At 42.4% G+C, this 22,049-nt stretch overlaps 1 protein-coding gene across 1 annotated transcript in view; it reads left to right on the forward strand.

Annotated features, from left to right (window-relative positions):
- ptprz1a (protein tyrosine phosphatase receptor type Z1a) overlaps positions 1–22,049 on the forward strand; it is an 89,937-nt gene that overhangs the window by 65,155 nt on the left and 2,733 nt on the right. Inside the window, exons 14-30 of the mRNA XM_063196991.1 lie at positions 3,740–3,884; positions 7,615–7,706; positions 8,042–8,127; positions 11,365–11,385; positions 11,636–11,732; positions 12,154–12,239; positions 12,672–12,806; positions 13,678–13,812; positions 15,214–15,377; positions 15,810–15,945; positions 16,535–16,681; positions 17,241–17,334; positions 17,884–17,957; positions 18,228–18,356; positions 18,727–18,879; positions 20,623–20,765; positions 21,612–21,747. Coding sequence (XP_063053061.1) covers positions 3,740–3,884; positions 7,615–7,706; positions 8,042–8,127; positions 11,365–11,385; positions 11,636–11,732; positions 12,154–12,239; positions 12,672–12,806; positions 13,678–13,812; positions 15,214–15,377; positions 15,810–15,945; positions 16,535–16,681; positions 17,241–17,334; positions 17,884–17,957; positions 18,228–18,356; positions 18,727–18,879; positions 20,623–20,765; positions 21,612–21,747 — 1,973 coding nt within the window. The remainder of the gene's footprint in view (positions 1–3,739; positions 3,885–7,614; positions 7,707–8,041; positions 8,128–11,364; positions 11,386–11,635; positions 11,733–12,153; positions 12,240–12,671; positions 12,807–13,677; positions 13,813–15,213; positions 15,378–15,809; positions 15,946–16,534; positions 16,682–17,240; positions 17,335–17,883; positions 17,958–18,227; positions 18,357–18,726; positions 18,880–20,622; positions 20,766–21,611; positions 21,748–22,049) is intronic.

The following is a 22,049-nucleotide window of genomic DNA, read 5'->3' on the forward strand; positions in this document are numbered from 1 at the left end:
GATGTAGACTTTTGTAATCTTATGTTTCCAAGACCCTTGTTTTAGGTAGCGCATTGAAGAATGAGTGACCATGTGAATCTGCATTTTGTTCTTGGAAAGGCTCTGAGGGACGCATGAAATGGCCGAGCGGGCCGCATGTGGCCCCCGGGCCTGAATTTGCCCACGTCTGTCCTATGTGATGAGTTTATGTGTGTTGTTACACTCTGTTATGATGAGACAGTATATGAGTATGACCAGCAGATGGCAGCAGAGCTCCATCCATTACAGTGGTATTTGGCAAGCCTTCATGATTTAGTTCAGTTCAGGGGGGGTGTTCCAAGGAAGGGGTTTACTGGTTGACCCAGATAAGTTGAATCAAAGTAAGTAAATTTTCAATGAGAATAAAGTCAAGAGACCCCCTTGTATTATGTTATATAACACAGTTTTGCTTTAGGAGTGGTAGCTTGCATTAAAGTGAGATGAGGTTTTATTTCCAGTGTTTACAGTAGGCCTTGATCTGCATTTGAGTTTTGAAATGTACAGTATACGGTGGGTGTCATATACTAGCTATTGAAGCCTATTTGCTGGGACAGATTTCTTAAGTTGTGATATAGGCCACAGCTCATCTGTTTATAGAAGGTGCAGGATTCAGTAGAAATGTGTGTATAAAAAGAAGACAATCCGCACACTTCAGGTCCATTTTTGTGCAAAGAAGCGTTACTTGACTTGCAAGCTTTCGGTCCTTAGACCTTCATCAGGCAGAGTGCATACAAACAGTGCTTGTGGTTAGTATACATCATTATTGGCACCTGTGGTGCAGCACTCTGAGTCAGTGAAGCACAGATGGGACAGATTTCAGCATCAATTTATCATGTGTTACCAAAGTTAAAGCTAGAACAATTTTGGTGTTACTTAGTAAGTAGTGCTTAATAACATAGTAATATGGTAACACTCTGTTACCTTTAAGCAATTATCAATAGAAGCACAATAGGATGTGTGGGGTAACGTATGTGATGGCTATCAGGTCACAAAGAATAACAGGGAGAAAGAGAAAGCTGCCATTTGTCCTCAATTCATGTACTTGCTGCTGGTAAGACTTAAGACTGTATCAACTCAATCTTGATCTGTATCAACCCAATCACCTTACACACTGTTTTTCGTCTGGGCATCATTGCCGCATGCCTACTCTGCATTTCCCCAAACAGATATGCAGTCTAATTGAGTATTGAACCCGTGCCTAACTGGGGCAAATGTCGCTGTTGTTCTTCTCTAGGAAGGCGTTCCATACAGTAATGAAGGTTAGACCTGAGGCCACTGATGATTAGATGTCTGCAGCAGGGAAGCCGACAAGGGAGGACAAAGGGGTCAGTTATCCCGGGCCCAGGGAGATGGGGAGCCCAGATTTGGGTCCTCATTACATTGTATGTATTGGATGGGGGGACCCGTTAAGATAACATTGTCCTGGGCCCAGCCAAAGCTGTCAGCGGCCCTGGTCTGCAGCACATTAGGTCGAACGCCGCTTGACAGCTGGTTGTGCTGTTTTATTGGGGCGGTTTGTGTCAAGAGGACAATGACATGTGTCCTAATCTGTGAGACAGAGTCACTGGGGTGGATGATCGGCGACCTTTGATCTGGCTTATGTTAGTTAAAGGGCTGCAGCAGATCAGAGGTTAGACATCCAGATTATTGGAGCCTTCTGCCAGCCTTTAAAACTCACTGAGATTAGATTATAGTGTATCTGATGATGAGATACTGGATGCAAAGGGGGGTTGGTTGGTGTGGGTGGGTTAGAGACATTAAGTATTAATAAAGTATTAATACACGTGTGGATGTAGTTGAAGGTAAGAATTGCAAGTCAAGTGTAATCATAACATGGTCCTGATATCATGTCTGTATACTTGGTGTAAACATGTTTACATCAAACACTGATTTCTCAGAAAGGATATGACAGCTCTAAAGCTTGTTTTTGTGGTTTTGTTTTGATTTTATGTTTTGACATTTTGCCTCAAGCAGGCAGATGCTGTTTTGTGTTTTTAGTTTGGTTGTGGTTTTTCTCACAAGAGCCTTTTTCACACAGTGCCTTCAAATTTCTGTAATTCCAACTGGTGCTGCTATATTTCTCATGTTCACATCATACTGTATGCGGAGGGATACATTCGGAAGATACAGTAGTCTACATCAGTGTTTCCCAACCAGGGGTACGTGTACCACTAGGGGTACTCGAGCACACTGCAGGGGGAACTTGGGAAAATGTAATTTTAACAAATGCATGGAGCATAGTCACACTGGAATAAAAAAGGCCATGTAAAACACGAGTTAGGGGGTACTTATGGCACAACGAAAAGGTTTAGGGGGTACATAAGACAAAAAAGGTTGGGAAACAATGGTCTACATGACAGAAGCAGCTTTGGTATGAAATAATTATATTGTGTTGAGAAAATGGAATGCAGTGTTTTTGGTCGTGTTTTGGTCTTTTATTAATCGAGTGCATTGGAAATGACAAACTGGCTGTGGAAGTATACCTTGGCAGGAAGACACCGTTATTTTTAGACACCATCACAGAAAATATCTTCTTATCATTCTCACACCATGCCTTCACATCATCAATGTCATGTAGATTAAAAGCTTCATGTCAATAGAATTCTCCACCATAAGAGTACTTGAGATTTCGCCTGCATGTGTCTACATGGGTGTATCATTTCTGTGTCTATTAGCACATCACTGAAGCATCCAGAATATTTTAGCTCTGATTCGCACTGTGGCAAAGCTGCGTACATCCCCTCAGCTTACCTAGGTGTAACATGTTCCAATTACACTCTCCCAACCCCCCACCATTTCTTTCTCAATAATATTATTTGTGACTTCCATCAATCGCTGTTATGCTAGCATGGTGTGCAGAAATGCATACGAATTCACCATAGCAACAGTGCAGGTATATTGAGCTAGTGAGGTGGCAAGGCTGCCTATATAGAGACACATGGCGTTGAAAGGTCAGCCTAAGCACCCTTGAGCGGTTTTGATTTATGAAAATATATATTGTGTTACATATATTTTATGTGCAGTTAACCCTGGCTGTTAAACTGACTGTTGATATGTACTTCATTTGTAAAGTCAAGACATTTTTGAGGACTTAGAACTGTCATTTTCCCATGTCCCTTCTTTTTTTTGGTCAAAGGAGGCTTGTACTGTAGTTGTTGGTGAGCATGAGAGAAATGTGGGATTTGATTGCACGGTAGCATTCAGATACTGTAAGCCTACATGACATGTACATCTTACGGTACCTCTGTGTCTTGATTTACTCTCTCTCTCTCTCTCTCTCTCTCTCTCTCTCTCTCTCTCTCTCTCTCTCTCTCTCTCTCTCTCTCTCTCTCTCTCTCTCTCTCTCTCTCTCTCCCCTTTGTTTTTCTGTGTCTGTCTGTGTCTCTCTCTGTCTCTTCTCTGTTTTTCGGTCTCTCTCTCTCTGTCTCTCTGTCTCTCTCTCTCTCTCTCTGTCCCTCTATCCCTCCCTCCCTCCACTCCCTCCCCTCTATCTCTCTCTCTCTCTCTCTCTCTCTCTCTCTGTCCCTCCCTCCCTCCTCCACTCCCTCCCCTCTATCTCTCTCTCTCTGTCTCTCTGTATCTTTCTTTCTCTCTCTCTCTCTCTCTGTCTGTCTGTCTGTCTCTCTCTCTCTCTCTCTCTCTCTCTCTCTCTCTCTCTCTCTCTCTCTCTCTCTCTCTCTCTCTCTCTCTCTCTTCTCTCTCTCTCTCTCTCCATCTGAAGAGGCCAGTAACAGTAGCCATGAGTCCCGGGTGGCGTTTGCGGGGAGCCTGGCGGGCCAGCGGAAGGCAGTGGTGCCGTTGGCCGTGGTGTCCAGCCTCACTCTGCTCGGACTAATTGTACTCGTGGGCATTCTCATCTACTGGAGGTGAGAACAAAGACATGGACACACACAGACACACTCTTTACAGTAAAACACATTACACACACAGCCATACAGAGACATACACACACACTCAAACACACACACACACACTCAAACACACACACACACACACACACACACACACACACACACACACACACACACACACACACACACACACACACACACACACACACACACACACACACGTACTATTTAAAACACACACAGACATACAGAGACTCACACATACACACTCACACACAGACACACACAAGCATACATGCTCATACACACACACACACACACACACACACACACACACACACACACACACACACACACACACACACACACACACACACACACACACACACACACACACACACACACACACACACACACACACAGACATACAGAGACTCACACATACACACTCACACACAGACACACACAAGCATACATGCTCATACACACACACACACACACACACACACACACACACACACACACACACACACACACACACACACACACACACACACACACACACACACACACACACACTTTTTACAACACACACAGACATACAAAGACACACACATACACACTCACACACAGAGACACACTTTTCTCTACCACATACACAGTCAAGTGTGTGTGTGTGTGTGTGTGTGTGTGTGTGTGTGTGTGTGTGTGTGTGTGTGTGTGTGTGTGTGTGTGTGTGTGTGTGTGTGTGTGTGTGTGTGTGTGTTCCACGTGTGCTTGTGTGCCTGCGTGCCTGCGTGCCTGCATGCGCACGTTCTGAACTGGCCTGGTGGGGGTGTTGGTGTGGGGGATATGAAAGTGTCTAAGAGTGAGTGACTGTCAGAGGAGGGGGGTGTTATTTTAAGTAAGAGGAGGTGTGTTTGTGTGTGTGTGTGTGTGTGTGTTCGGGGGAGCCCACCAACTGGGTGGGGCCCTTCTCTATGTGGGGCCCAAATCCTGGACCCCACATGTTTGACCCATTTTGCTGGGGTAGTTGTGTTGTTAGTGGTAACAGTAAAAGTGTAAAACATTTTCTAATGGGTGTTGGTTGGGGGGTTGTTTGGCAAGATTTGTCCAAGGCTCCTTGGGGCCCCAGGATAAAAGAAGAGGGTGATGGGATTTAAGGGATTAGGGCTCCCTAGAAGACAGACAGAAAAATATAATTCCATTAGGGACACTCCTAGTGATTCTCACACACACACACACACACACACACACACACACACACACACACACACACACACACACACACACACACACACACACACACACACACACACACACACACACACACACACACACACACAGCTTTCCCTAAATCAATCAACCAGGTCAGTGGTTTTTGGGCAAAATGTCAGCATTGATATGGTGTTGTACCTTATGATGGGTTAACACAAACTTTGTTCTAACACAGGAGCTGTTGCTAGCAGGCAGGGATAAAAAAGATGTTTTTTCGTCATCTGACAAAATGGCTAGTACATGTTATGTAATCTTACTAGTCAAACACACACTCGCTAATGGGTCAAAGTGGTTAGTAAGTTGGTATTTTCTACCAGCAAAACTGAAATGTAGCCCCTTAATGCACGCCGCACCTCCTGTGGCATGCTGTAATAGGTATTGAAGTTAACTACTTTAGTACTACAGTACTATGACGGGGCACGGGGCCTTTAGTAATACATTACGACTTGATCATTGCCATTCTGGTAACAGCTAATTTATAATTCCGTGTCTTAAGTTAACCAGCATTTGGCCGGGTTAGCGGGTTTTACTGTAACTTAGAGCCCTGGTAGCAGGTATGTGAGATAGGATAGAAAATGCTACGTGAAGCCATGGATGTAAAATTGACATTACCCTCAGTCTCAACCAATCTCAGTTTATATAAACATGTTCTAGTTTACCAAATGTATTCATCTTCAGCCTTTTTGTATTGCTGGATTTGGTTTTGCCATCTTGACAGCAGAGCAGCAAAACATGGTCAAGACAACATTTTCAAACCCAACTGGGAAATACGTGTAAACAGCTTGATGTTTTCTATGAATCAGCTCTTGGGCTGGTGTTTGTGGTGGTGTTTGGTATACAAATGAACAAGCGGGGGCCCCTGGGGACCTTGCGACGTTTTCATTCCGCCTTTCACCCAGGGAAGCTTGGCTACGCGTGGCGGCCTTGCCCCTTTGGCCCATGCCCCTGTTTGGCTTTTTGTTGTTGTAGTGCGGTAAGCGAAGACAGTTAACATTAATCTTGTAATCTTAGCGGCTGAACTGGGGGAGAAATAGGGCCCGGGCACTTTTGGCTTAAAGCCCCCCCCACCCCACCCCACCCTCATAATTACCGGCGCAGAACTGATTCACTGGTGGGCCCCGCATCCTTGTGGGGCCCTATTTTCAGAAATGTAAAAAAATTATAAAAAAATAGTGGTCCACAGGAGTGCGGGGCCCATTGGCCAACTGGCATAGCGGGCATTTCCTGGTGGGCCCCGCACCCTTGTGGGCCCCTTTTTTTACATTTCTGAAAATAGGGGCCCACAAGGGTGCGGGGCCCACCAGGAAATGCCCGCTATGCCAGATGGCCAGTCCAGCCCTGCTTGTAATCTTAGCGGCAGGCAGGAGATTAAGACCTCCTCCTCCCTCCTCCAACATGTTGATTTGTTGTTTTTTTCTCCCCTGCCTTGGCAGTCAGAGGCCGCGCGGGGTCAAGGAGATGAGGCGCGCGGCACGGTGCGCTGATCAGGAGAATTACTAGATTGCGTCTGTGCGACACGCGCAGTCGAGACGTGTGCCGGCGGCCCCCGTGTAAAGACGTTTGAGGATTTCAGTAATGCCCCCTTGGATTCATGTTCTAGCCGTGTTCCTTTCAGGAAACATGGTGCTCATTTTGCAGGGAATTTGCAGCTGTGCATTTTCTCAGTGTGTGCTCCAGTGTCTTTCTGTCTTGGACGTCTATGTTTTAATCACGTCAGACGTTTTTTTTTAATGCTGTTTAATCCCCATGACAAAGTTGTTCATCAAATGATCTTTTGGTGAATGCTGTAAAAAGGCTATTGGGGATTTGTTTTATGTAATAAACATATTTTCGGCATTTGTGCTTTTTCCCCTTGATTGAACATCAATGTCAGATGTGGGGCGTTTTTATTTCTCAGACCAATCTAGGATGGTCTTCAAGCAAAACCATATGACAGAGAACACAAATGCGGTTCAGGGGAGAGGAAGGAATAGAGAGAGAGAGAGAGTGAGAGAGGGAGAGAGAGAGAGAGAGAGAGAGAGAGAGAGAGAAAGAGAAAGAGAGAAAGAAGAGAGAGACCAAAATAGAGCCTTTACTGAGGTTGATGGGGTCAAAGGCAGTGCGGTGTGGTTGGGGTTGGGACCACTGTGAGAGCTTGTTAGCCTGGGCGGATGCTGACAGTTGACTCCGTCAAACAGTCTGGAACAAGCTATGAGGAATCCATTTCCATGGAGGGTGGGAGATGGTCTGACCTTACTCTGCAATTTAAATTCTCTTACATTCCAAATTCAAATTCTGCTTTATTAGCATGACTGTTATGATACAGTGTTGCCAAAGCATACAAATAGCAAGAAAAATGTGTGAAGAGTGTTACGTTAACCAATCAGTAACTAGGAGGGTTGGGCCAGACTATGTACGGAGCCAAAATCTTTGGGTGGAAGTAAGAAGGATGGCGTGGCCAGGCTAAGAGTTTGTTTTCCCTTTGCAGGAATTGTTTCCAGACAGCCCACTTCTACCTGGAGGACAACACATCGCCAAGGGTGGTCTCCACTCCATCCACACCCCTAATGATCTCCTCAGGTGATCCCCAAAGCATGGAAACACATACATGTATGCAGCTCTTCAAAAGAAAGAGGTTTACCGCACACTTATTTGACTTTTCGCTCATTTATTCAGAGAGAAATAAATAAACAAGCAAAGAGTTAAATATGTGTGTGGAAAACGTCTTTCTTTTGAAGTATTGAACACTCTGCATTTACCAGCACCTAGAAGCTGTGCATTGATCTTTGAACTGTTACAGCTCTGCAAAAATCAATCATTTAAAAAATCACATTGTTAATAACATGTCATTGTATGTGATTTTTTTGTTGCTAACTGAATGTGTTGTTTTCTACATGTACATACTGTACATATAGATGACCATGAACCGTTATCAGTGAAGGAGTTTGTCAAACACGTGGAGGAGCTTCACAGCACCCATTCGTTCTCTCGTCAATTTGAGGTGGGTTCCTACTACTGTGGCCTTAACCCTATCCAGACTGGGTGGGGGGGCTAAAAGTGCCCACACCAACTTTGATGTCGTATAATTCCTTCATGACTACGAAACTTGGTGGAAATTTAGTTGGCTACAGTTTAGTACCAAAAGATTACGTTTATCATTTTTGCCGTTGCCATGGAAACGGTTTTCTGACAGGTATGTCTGACCAAAAATCACTAATCTAAGTCTCATTATTGTTCCTTTTTCATATTTTTTTGTAATTTCCATTAGCATCAGACAACTTTGTGAGCATTAAAGTGGTCTGAAGCATATAATCATTAAAATGTAAGTGCATTACCTAAATTTGATGGAAAATACATTATGGCAATATTTTAGGCATTATAATCTGATGATGTCATAATGACGTCATAATACCAGATAATGACACAAAAAATATGTCAGTCATAGATGTCCATGTGTAGATCATCTCCCCAAAGTTTGGTGGTCATACCGTATTCCGTTCATGAGTTATGAGGGGGGGGTCAAAAGAGCCCCCCCCCCAGGCCCAGGAATGCCAAAAAAGCCCAGTCTGAATAGGGTTAAGTAGAACATTGACTTGTATGCACTTTCAAAAGATACAATTGATAATGAAGTGATGAACCACATAATTCCTTACTGCTAGACTGTATAATAAGGTCAGTCAAATATAAATCAATTCAATAAGTTTATATGACATGGACATAGCACAAATCAAAATGAAATTGGGCACTGCATGTATTTCTTTCAGTTTCATTCCCTCATGCAAACTTAGGAAGGACCAGATCATATCATATATATTTAAATATCTGAAAACCTCCAAAGAAGGGGTTTCAAATTCTTTGTATGACCAGTGCATGTAAAGAAATTGACAATAAAAACTTGACTTGACTTGATGAGATATTAAATATAATCGCATTTGTGATTTTATTTTGGTCATGTTGCTCCAGTGATTTCTGTGTTGTGTTCATGTGTGCTTCATCTTTCATGCTGTTTGTTTCACTGTTCTATGTTTGTCTGACATGAGCATGTTCACAAATACATGTCAAGTACACTCACACAACCCACTTTAACTGCCTCATAGACATACAGCTCCAGGCCTTTTTATTAGAATACCATGAAAAAGTTGATTTATTTCCATAATTCCATCAATAATGTTAAACTGTCATGGATTGTAGATTCATGGCCCAGTTTTTTAACTATTCCAATCATTATTTTTTTTCTTTTTATATACGTTGGCCTTCCAGCTCAAAAAACCCATGAATTGGGGAATTCGCATTATTAGAATATTGTTATAAAATCAAATTTTTATTCATCAAAATTCGGGTCACATTAAATCAGTTGAAATTTGGTACTTTCTACATAACATGCAATGGTCAATACTTGGTTAGGACATTCTCTGTCTTCATAATGGCCATGATGCGTTTAACATTGAAGTCAATGGCAAAAACAGTGCATGGGAGTTATGGAAGCCCAGATATCCTTGATGCTTTGCTGTCAGCTGTTCTTGTTTGCTGACCTGATACCCCACACTTCACTCTTCAATATACCCTGTAGATTTCCATGCCACGTTTTGGCGCTTACTCACCAGTTTAATTCTAAATAACCAGAAATGAAACCCCATTGAAAATGAATGGGGTTTAATTTCTGTTGAGTTAGAATTAAACTGGTGAGTTACACCAAAACGTGGCATGGAAATCTTCGGGTATATTGAAGAGGGAAGTGTGGGGAACCAGGTCAACAAACAAGAACAGCTGACAGCAAAGCATCAAGGATATCTGGGCTTCCATAACTCCCATGCACTATTTTTGCCATTGACTTCAATGTTAAACGCATCATGGCCATTATGAAGACAGAGAATGTCCTAACCAAGTATTGACCATTGCATGTTATGTAGAAAGTACCAAATTTCAACTGATTTAATGTGACCCGAATTTTGATGAATAAAAATTTGATTTTATAACAATATTCTAATAATGCGAATTCCCCAATTCATGGGTTTTTTGAGCTGGAAGGCCAACGTATATAAAAAGAAAAAAAATAATTATTGGAATAGTTAAAAAACTGGGCCATGAATCTACAATCCATGACAGTTTAACATTATTGATGGAATTATGGAAATAAATCAACTTTTTCATGGTATTCTAATAAAAAGGCCTGGAGCTGTACTTCAGTTCCTTCTGACAGCCAGTAAATGCATTTGTTTATTATAGTCAATTTCTTTTTTGCCTCAGTCATGGATCTCCACTGACTTTTTAAACATTTCAATTAAGTCTTACCTGATATAAGCCAGATAACTCAATTCATGTGTTTCATGCCAAGTTCCATGTGCTGCATGCAATGCAGTTCAGCCCCATAGCGAACACAAGGTCAGCAACTCATACAAGTTCACGCAAACATTTTCCCTTGGATAATCCGATAGAGGATCCCACAGACTGTTCACAGCAACCAAGAGTATTAGTTGAGCTGATGAAAGCCATCTGCTCTTGTTTAGGTTGGTAGTGATAACTGAAAAGCAGTGCACCTGGCCCAGTAGTAAACCTGGTTAAGTTAACCTTGAGCTAGTGGTAAATCATCTAATAGGAGAGCCTAGAGTCCTCATTTTCTTAACTAAATGACACCCGTGGCGCACCTATTAGCTACTTCCTGTAGGTGAACTTTGCCAGATTTATCAATTGACCATGATCTTGGAATATACCTCCCTGGTCAACTATAAATAGTTCCTATTTTGGTAACATTTTACTTGATGCCGGGGTCATATGCATGTCATTACAGTGTCATAATAGTGTCATTACACAGTCATAGGTAAGTCATTAACATTATATCCATGTCATAAACATTTTATCAGTCATAAAATGTTTATGACATGGACATAATGTTTATGACATGTGCATAACTGTGCCATGACACTGTTATGACACTGTAATGACATGCATATGACACTGGCGTCAAGTAAAGTGTTACCCTTATTTCTAACTGTACAGTTTCTCTGTGGACAATCCAAATGTATACTGCTTGTGTCATACTGTATATGTCCATGTAAGACTCTAAAATGCATGATGCCTGAAGCGCATGATTTGTTGTGATATATGGTACATAGAGTACGTGTGCTTGTGGGCTGATGCTTATTTATTAATTTTGCACTGTTGTTGTGTTTGTTTGTCGTGTGCCACATTTGCTCATCACTGTGCTGTCTGCATTCTCAACCCACCACTACTTACGTAGATACTGAAAGAGTATTTTGAGGTAAGACGCACACACGCACACGCACACGCACACGCACACGCACACACACACACACACACACACACACACACACACACACACACACACACACACACACACACACACACACACACACATACACACACACACACACACACACACACACACTGATTAAACAATAATACTCTTAGCAAACATACAAAATGGCCACAGCAGAACATGGTTGCATATAGGGCTCATGGGGCTCGTTAATGCCATTGCTCTGTTGCAGGAAGTCCAGGCATGCTGTGTAGATCTAGGAACAACTACAGACGGGTCTAACCACCCAGACAACAGGAACAAAAACAGATACATTAACATCCTCGCATGTAAGTGAATTAAACCAATCAACTTTAAAAAGGAGAACAAATTGGCTTGAAAATATGATGGTCCTGTCACATGTGCTTTCTACCTTTACTCTTAATTATTAGCTCATTACATTACATTACACAACACCTAACTGGTGGTTTCTGGTTTGTTTTATATTTTATATAATGGAGAGGTCGCCTACCATATACATTTCCCAGTGGCTATGGATTACTCAATTTGTGTCAAATATGGGCAAGATAAAAAATGTGGCAGGACTTTTACATGATGAGCGTAGAATGTCTACCCATAGTTGTACAAAGTACAATAATTGACCAAAGAGATGCATAAAGACAGAGCTGCGTAACGATGAAAGCTACTGAAAAATGACACAGATCGACAGTGATTATGCTGTTGAAATGATCCTGATTTCTGCTGCTTCAGATGACCACAGTCGAGTCAGATTATCCACTCAGGCCGATAAGGACGGGAAGACTGGTGGGGATTACATCAACGCCAACTTTGTGGATGTAAGTTAACCATAGCATATTTTAGTTTGTTTACGTCTTCTGTTTTCTACCATCCTAATATGTGGTGTTGACATTAATTTGACAAAGCTACGGGACGTAGTTATGCTTCATCTTTTTTCTCTATCTATCAATACATTTGACTACCGGTATAGCTTTTTGTATGTTAGCGTGTGCTGTATGGTGAAGGTAACTGTGAATATACTGTATGTGCAATGATAATGTCTTTGTGTTTTTTTTCTGTATTTATGTATGTATGCTACTGGGGATCGGAATCAATGATACTCTACTCTACTCTACTCTACTCTACTCTACTCTACTCTACTCTACTCTACTCTACTCTACTCTACTTTTGTTTGCTGGTGTGACTTTCCTGTCTCCATTCATCGAATTTTAACAAAGGGCATGCCTTCACTTCACCCTACTGTCTTTCAGGGGTACAACAGGTCGAAAGTCTACATCGCCGCTCAGGGGCCGCTCAAGTCTAGCGTGGAGGACTTCTGGAGGATGGTGTGGGAGCAGAACGTTGGAGTCATCGTCATGATCACCAACCTGGTGGAGAAGGGCCGGGTGAGTGTCTAATAATACAAAGTTCCTTTCATAATCATCATAGTAGTTTCATCACAGTAGTTTGACCTTTATATATTTTATATATTTCTACATCTTTCTGCAATTTATTAAGAAAACAACGTTTCGGAACGTATTGCCTTTCTCAAGCCGAAACATTGTTTTCTTAATAAATTGCAGCACGATGGACAAGAGTGTGCGGTATCTTCTTCTAAAAAACTGATAAACCCGCTACCTGCACCTCGAAACCTCTGGTGTGCGTTGGTTTCCTCCTTCAAAAGATATTTCTACATCTGTCAAACTTGTAAAATGTGTGTGTCTCTCCCATTATCAGACCTAGTTACTCTACACTCATGAATGAAATGAACTGTATATGGTGCTACAGTATGGTCAAAGATTTTATCAGGCATAATCTGTGATATTTACAGTGAGTCAGAAAATAGTTAAAGATAAGTAAATAAAGAAGCACTCCTCAGCCTCACATCACAGACGTTTCGGGCTTACACCCTTCTTCAGTGTGAAATCGCCATTTCACACTGAAGAAGGGTGTAAGCCCGAAACATCTGTGATGTCAGGCGATTGAAAAAGAATAAAGAAATCTGAAGAGTGATTCTTTATTTACTTATCTTTGAGAATTGAGGTCATTCATTGACAAAGTTAAGCACCCAGTGTAAAATATTAGACGACAAGGTGTTGAGCGCGCTTCCTGATCCTTCAGAAAATAGTTAAACTTTTTTGCTGCTTTTATGCAACATGTGTTGCCAGGCATTTCTTTGGCTCTAGTGGTTCCAAGTTTGAAGAACTTTGAAAAACACTGATCCAGACCACGTTAAAGATTGAGGACTTGATGTTGAATAAGTTGTGTTTGTTTCAGAGGAAGTGTGATCAGTACTGGCCCATGGAGAGTCAGGAGGAGTACGGCTGCTTCCTGGTGACTCTGAAGGACACTAAGACCCTCGCACACTACACCATCAGATCCTTCACGCTGAGGAACACCTCCGTCAAGAAGGTCAATGCACGTCATGATACATCAGTGCATTTACTGCTACACTTTCGAATGGCAGAACATCACTCCAGATGCCAGATATCAGATATATTCCACCACTCAGTTGCTGTATAATGGATGGCAACTAGCAGAAAGGTAGAACATTAGTAAACCTCCCTCCCATAGCCCCATTAGGGCTGTGACGATATTGAATCGAATCATGATTAATTGTGATAAGCAGTCACAATACTGAATCGTGATGCAAGGGCGCAGTATCGTGATGTGTGCTTTCAAAGTTCTGTTACCCTTTAGTCCAGATAATAACCACATGATATGATGGGATAGTGCTTCCAAGCTTGAAAATCATGGTCATTATTATTTTGAAACTTTATTATTAGCCTTTTGCAACCTATTCCACGTATAAAGTATCATAGTTTTTATTTATATTTTTATTGTATAATGTTGGCAAAGGTGAAAAACAGAATATTGATGATGTAAATATCGCAATGCATCGCAATAATACATGTATCACAATGCATCGTGAAAGAATTGCATTGTGGCATGTGTATCGTGATGCGCATCGAATCCTGAACCCCTTGCCAATTCCCAGTCCTAAGCGCCATACAGATGAGCTATCGGCCTAGGGTAGTGTTTCTCAACGGGGGCTCTACTGCCCCCCAGGGAGACCTTGGGTGGCGTTGAGAAAGAAACAGCTGTGAGCGGGCAGTGCTTAGTTGCCATTGGGGGGCATTAGTCTATTTTTTTTTTACACTAACGGGGGCGTTGGGAGGCTTATGATGAGGTCCAGAGAGCATTTGTTCAAAAAAGGTTGAGAACCACTGCACTAGATTCTTAGCTTAGTGGTTTCGTACTTGCGCCTGCCATGCCGAACTGGAGTGTGAACTGGAAGGTCGCGACTCCAAGCCCCAAGTGGTGGACTGTCCAGGATGACCTTGGTTACAGCTCTGCTGTTGCAAGAACAGCGCTCCGTAATAGTGATATGAAGTAGACTAAAGGCACTTAGAGATCCTGCACAGTAAATTATGCAGCTAATTTAACACTTACAGAATAGGATTAACTACCAGAGTGATGAGTTAAACTCTGTAAGTGTAGAGTTAATACTGAAAAGTGTACTGTGTTGAAAAACAAAAGATTTCTCAGGGTGTCGAACCTGATTCTGATGAGGGACACTAGTATTCTCAGGAGCTTCCTTCCTCCTCTGTTTTTTGCTTAAGAAACCCGTCTTTTTTATTCACTCTTTTTTTAATCTTTTTTAATGTCTCTTATCTTTTACATACTGTAAAATATATGCATGTTTTTAATGTAAAGAACTTTGAGCTACCCTGGCATGATATGGTATATATATATATACTGTACATGTAAGTAAATGTGCTGTGCACTCTCGGGTTCTTTCTCCTTTTTTAGGGTTCCCAAAAGGGGCGCAGCATTGAGCGGACAGTGGTGCAGTACCACTACACCCAGTGGCCAGACATGGGGGTGCCGGACTACAGCCTGCCCCTACTCACCTTCGTCAGGAAGTCCTCCCAGGCCTGGAGGGAGGGCATGGGGCCCGTACTGGTCCACTGCAGGTACGGCAGGAGCAGCAGTCTGATCATTCAATGATTTTTTTTTTTTTTTTTTTAAACGTTTTCTCTTTAAGGATTTTTTTTTTTTTTACCATTCTTCTCTTTGTAGTAGGTGGGTTGGGTTTGACAGAAAGTCAAAACCTGCTTGAACATAACCTGCTTGTTACATAAAATGCTGCACATATTTTTTTTTTATTTTTTTTTATTTTATTAAAATATGCCTTTTGGGTGGGCAGCAATGCCAAGGGGGACCCGGTACAAGGCCAGTCTGTGTTAAGTTCCAATCCTCCACTGTTTTCCTGTCAATCTTCACTGTCCTATCTAAAAAGCTACATGTAAAATGACAAAAAAATGCACTAGATTGGTTAGTTGAACCACTGTAGTATTCTTCTTCTTCATCATCTTGCTGATTTCTTGTGCTTTGTTGTGTTTTAGTGCTGGGGTGGGACGCACAGGCACTTACATTGTGCTGGACAGCATGCTGAAACAGATCAAAGACCATGGGAAGGTCAACATCATGGGATTCCTCAAACACATCAGAACCCAAAGGAACTACTTAGTGCAGACAGAGGTGAGCTCTGGGAAAGGCCATGCAGGAACAACTGTGCCCTTCGTCTGACTAGCTCTTCATGAAACATTGGGGGGCAGTGGATTGGGGGTGGGGGGGGATTTCCTGGAAATGTGAAGGTTGCTGGTCTGAGTCTGACTCGTCTGGTAGTATTACATCTGCGTGACTAGTATCACCCTAACCGCAACTTCAGAATTTCAGAAATGTAAAAATACAGAGTAACCACAAAAGTTGTCATCTCGTTCATAGTGTTAAGGATGCTTCACAGACTGAACTCACTGAGTTTGTTGAATACACAGGAGCAGTGTGTGATCACCCTTCTTGCTCTGTACTTAACCTCGTGACGGGGAGACTGAAGAAAAGTAACAAAAAAGCCCTGTAAAAATAAAGATGCTTCATAGAGTACTGTAAACTCTTATGTAGTTTGGCTGTGTTGACTCCTACAGGAGCAGTATGTGTTCATCCTTCTTGCACTGTACTTAACCTTGTGACGAGGACTGTAGAAAAGTTGACAATAAAAACCCTGTAAAATTAAAGATGCTTCGTATAGTAAGCTCTTATTTACAGTAGTTTGGCTGTGTTGCCCCCACAGGAGCAGTATGTGTTCATCCACGATGCTCTGCTGGAGGCCATCAGGAGCAGAGACACGGAGGTGGCCAGCAGCCGTATCCATCACTACGTCAACGAGCTGCTCATACCCCGGCCGTCAGGAAAAACACACCTGGAGAGCCAGTTCAAGGTGAGCGCATCTTTCACCTTGTTTTAGACTCACATCCAGCGAATGTTTCCATTCCTATGGCACAGACAGAGGGGCTCCGAGGCAATCTGAAATCCGTTTTAAAAGTCCATCGGTTGGAAGCTTGGGATCTGTTGACCCTGTTTGTTGAAAAACTATTTCATAGCTGTTACTCACATACTGTAGATTTATTTGTGTAGTGTGAAAAGTACTATACATAAGTAACCCATTTTAGTCTGATGCTACGTTGTTTTACCTTTGGCGCTGCATTCAGATTCTTGAGATTTGAGCTTTTTCTTTAAATTAAAATGTGGGTATGTTAGAGCTGAATGAGCACCTTTTAATACAAGATGAGGGTCCTAGTTTTTAAATGGAACTTATTTCATGTTTTATGTGCTTTTATGTGCTAGGTGTTAATAGGCAGAGGGCACCTTTTCCCAAAAAGGGCCTAGGCATTCAGCAGGCGTTTTTTTGCAGGTGCTTTAGGCTAAAATGGGTTAATATGTGGTGTTCAAGTGAAACAAACACTAAAAGGATGCATGTTATCCTGCATGTTTTCCAGCTGGTGAACCAGTCATATGCCAAGCATTGGGAGAATACCACTGCACAGAAACAGATCAACAGAGAAAAGAACAGAGACACATCTCTAGTCCCCAGTGAGTAATGACTGATATTGTCCTACATGTTGCTCTAACGCATTTTAAAAGTGTTGTGTATTATAAATCTCATTTGAGAACAGGGGCATCAGCTGACCTAATGGTATACAGGGGCACAGCAGGGCACCGAGAGATAACAATAAAATTAATAAAAAAAATGTTTTCCAGTAATTTATTTTAAAACGCTTGTAAATTAATTATATTATTGCAAGTAGTGCATGCACGCATTCTGTAGATTACTTTGCATGCAAAACTTGAGCTTAATTCCAAGGTAGAAAGGCTTTTTTTTTTGGTGAAACTCATACCGGGGCACAGCAAATCAATACCCAGGCACGTGCCCCTGTAAAATAGGTCTAGCGATGCCCCTGTTTAAGAACATAATTAGGACCGCCTGGGAAAGGGAAATCATGTTTTTGTTCTCATATTTTGCCATTTGCATCTAGGAGGAAAATACTAGTGGTTTCAATGTGACTATAGGATCAGTTTGTTTGGCCACATAGGGTTCCTTTGAAGTATCATGGATATCGATATTTGAATTGTGTTCTGCAGCGGATAGATCCAGAGTACATCTCTGCACAGTAGCAGGAGAGCTGTCAGACTACATCAACGCCTCATATATTATGGTAAGAGCGCAGTACTATTGGAGGATAAGCCAAAAAACTGGTCTGGTCCCTTTGATTGGTTATGTTGAACACAATACAAGCATGTGTGGAGTAAATAGAACATCCCTTGAAAAACCACAATCCAGCCACTAGAGCCGTCTATTGTGAAATTTAATTTACCTGTAATTTAACTGTAATTACAACATACAGTACATACATGGGCATACAAGTAAAAAACTGTATCAAATTAAACACTCAAAAGTGGTGAAACCTTCTCTGAAATATTTTTAGGGGTACCATCAAAGCAATGAGTTCATCTTGACGCAGCATCCCTTGCCCGGTACAGTAAAAGACTTCTGGAGGATGGTATGGGACCACAGCGCCCAGACCATTGTTTCACTGCCAGACACGACCAGCTCTGTAAGTGCCCAAAACTCCCATAACTTACAGCAAATCTCAACACTGTTTTTGATAATAACTTATGGCAGTTGGTGTAAGTAAGGTGCAACATGTTGCAGTATATTATTGATTTGTTTAACCCATTAAAACACAGCATTATAAATTTGCTGTTACCAGCATAGCAATGATCGAGTCATAGTGCATTACTAAAGGCCCTGTGTTATTTCTCATAGTAGTGTAGTACTATGGTAATTAATCTTTCAATGACTATTACGGCATTATGGGGCTAAATACTGTATGCTTACTATTTCATTGATTTTGACAATTGTTGTTATTTTATTAGTGTCGGGAGTCCGTCCCATATCATATGCCTTTTGTTGTTCCATCACAGACCCAAGAAGCAGAGCCATTCGTTTATTGGCCACATGCAGACCAGCCAATCACGTATGAGACATTCACAGTGTCCTTCAGAGGGGAAACGCACGTGTGTTTGGCCAATGAGGAGATGCTCACTGTGCAGGAGTACTTCCTGGAGGCAACCAAGGTTAGACAGCTATACAGAACATTTTGCAGTGTACTATATGGGCCCTGCCGTGGCCTAACGGTAGGGCACTGGGGTTACTACGCCGGCGATGCTGGTTCGATTCCAGCCCGGGTCATTTGCCAATCCTCCACCCATCTCTCTCTCCCACTCACTTTCTGTCGCCTCTCATACTGTCCTATCGAAATAAAGGCAAAAATGCCCCTATATTTAAAAAACAAAAAAATGCAGTGTAAATTCCGCACTTACAGACTTGAATTTAACACTTGTAGTGGTGGTCTTACTCTCTAAGTGTTGAATTAGCACAATTTACTGTGTCCTTCCCTTTTGATAAAGCACATCTAGGTCTACACATCAAAGTACAGTGTATCTCATGGCTAATGTGTTTTCAAGTCAAGTCAAGTCAAGTCAAGTTTATTGTCAATTTCTTTACATGCACTGGTCATACAAAGAATTTGAAATTGCGTTTCTTGCTCTCCCATGCAGACATAGACTAATCTAGGTAAGGACATAGACAGTATAGACATAGACAGTACTCATACATGGACATAGACAGTATGGACGTAGACATTGCTCATACAGACATTTAAAGTGCAAGACTGGACAACAGAAGACTTGTAGAGAACATACATTAAGAGGAGGTATTTTGTTGTTCTTTTTTCTAAAAGTCCTTTATAGCGTTCTGACATAGTAATAGTAGCATTTGAAGAAATAAATAATTAAAAAAAGGTTTTTATTAAATACACCAGCAGCAGTATGTGTGTGTGTGTGTTTGTATGTGTTTTGTGTGCGTGTGTGCGTGTGTGCGTGTGTGTGTGTGTGTGTGTGTGTGTGTGTGTGTGTGTGTGTGTGTGTGTGTGTGTGTGTGCATGTGTATGTTTTGAGTTAGTGCAGGTTGAAAGTTCAGTCACAGATGTAGTAGTGCAGGTGGAATGTTCAGTCGCAGATATGGTGGTGGGGATGAGGGGGGGGAGCGTTGTCAGTGGCCTGGCTGGCTAGAGGCTAACAGTGAAGGGAGAGTGGGTTGAGTGTTCAGTATCTTGATTGCTTGATGCATCGTGCTGCTTGCAAGCCTGGTGGTACGGGAACGGAGGCGCCTGTACCTCTTTCCAGAGGGCAGGAGGCTGAACAGTTTGTGTGCAGGGTGGCTTGTGTCTTTGATGATCATCAGTGCTTTTCGGGTGAGGCGTGCGGTGTAAATGTCCTGCAGGGAGGGGAGTGGTACTCCAATGATCTTCTTCGCTGTGTTCACAACACGCTGGAGTGTCTTCCTGTTTTTCTCCGTGCAGCTTCCTCCCCACACTGTGATGCAGCTGGACACGACGCTCTCTATGGTTCCTCTGTAGAATGTTGTCATGATGGAGGGTGTAGCACTTGCCTTCTTTAGTTTGCGCAAGAAGTAGAGACGCTGATGGGCCTTCTTCGCCAGTGATGTAGTGTTGGTGGTCCAAGAGAGGTGTTTTCTGTGTAACAGGTTGTATGTTGATGTAAATTGGGAGTGCCTTAATTGTGGAAACTTTTCACGGCTGCGCTTTTTTTTTTCCACCCGTCTTCCTACCAAACTAATTGTGGATTCTTAGTGTAGACAGTAGTGTACGTTATTAACCATTTGTTACACATTGCTGTGCTAACTAGTGTGTGTGTGTGTGTGTGTGTGTGTGTGTGTGTGTGTGTGTGTGTGTGTGTGTGTGTGTGTGTGTGTGTGTGTGTGTGTGTGTGTGTGTGTGTGTGTGTGCTTGTGTGTAGGATGACTACGTCGTAGAGGTGAAGCGCTTCTGCTGTCCACGTTGGCCGAACCCAGACGGCCCGATCAGCAGCACGTTTGAGCTCATCCGCTTAGTGCGGGAGCACAGCCACTCCAAAGACGGCCCTGTGGTCGTGCATGACGAGTAGGTGTCACTTCTTCTTCCTAAAATAATTTTGACTTAAATGTGATGACAGGTACATCTACATTTTTTAATATATCATGAAAAACGTTTTATCTTTTACTCATATTGTATTGTATACAGATTCATACAATAGAGTTTAACATTTCAAGTCTTTACTTAGTTATTTAGTTATTAAGAGGCATTGATTGTACATCTCAATGGTGAGAGCAGAGCAGCTCCAAACATCACATGAGTAGGTGACTTCCTGTTCTTAATGTGATGGCATAGGGAATTAGAAGGAGAGAGAGAGAGAGACAGAGAGAGAGAGAGAGAGAGAGAGAGAGAGAGAGAGAGAGAGAGAGAGAGAGAGAGAGAGAGACTCACACCTGGGTCGCCACATGCCTTAGGTAGTTGAGCTAAGGAGCCTAAGAACTCAGCACATCTTTTTTTCTTCTTCCAATATGCTGTATTGCACTCCACCACCAAATCAAACAAAATGTGATATTCTCTGATTGATGTAAACCTGTGTTCTGTGTCATGTGCTCTACTGTATGTAACAGACTCTGTGCTTTTTGATCAGATTTTCTTTTTAATTCAACCCTTATTTTACCAGGCAAGAGTTCCCTTGACATTAATAATCTTCAAGGGCATCCTTCCTTTGAGGCAGCACAAGTTAGAAGTTACAGTGAAAATTTCAGTACATATTCTGTAGTTGCGGCGTGTACTCTCTAGTCGAGTCTATGTGGTGGTGGCGTGTACAGTACAGTTCTATGAATAGCTATGCAACTCCATGCGGTGCTGAGGGTCCCATGAGCAGCCGTGTGCAACAACGAGGTTTGTGATGTGATGTGGTGTGGCCCCCTGCAGATTCGGAGGAGCGACGGCGGGAACCTTCTGTGCTCTCTCGTCTCTGGCGCGGCAGCTCGAGGCGGAGCAGGCTGTGGACGTCTACCAAGTGGCCAAGATGACCAACCTCATGAGGCCTGCCGTCTTCAGCGATATTGTGCGTCCACCCCTCCACCCCCACCTTTTTTTTTTCTTCCTTGAGATTTCACAAAGCACTTCTCCTATTTGTAGCCTTAGAAAACAAATTATTGGACACCGCAACCAACCTTTCAGAAAATCTGAAAGTTTCTGAAAATGCACTGAAACGTTAAAGTCCATAGAAACTAAACTCTAGCCAAACAACACCCCTAGTGATGTTCTTAATTAGGACACCAACAAGAACCAACGATAAAATGCCTAATAACAAAGACTTGAAATGCTCAGAAAACAAACAGTCCTACTTATAACACCCTTTGTGAT

The sequence above is a fragment of the Engraulis encrasicolus genome, chromosome 4 (genome assembly GCF_034702125.1).
Source record: "Engraulis encrasicolus isolate BLACKSEA-1 chromosome 4, IST_EnEncr_1.0, whole genome shotgun sequence".
Taxonomy (NCBI): domain Eukaryota; kingdom Metazoa; phylum Chordata; class Actinopteri; order Clupeiformes; family Engraulidae; genus Engraulis; species Engraulis encrasicolus.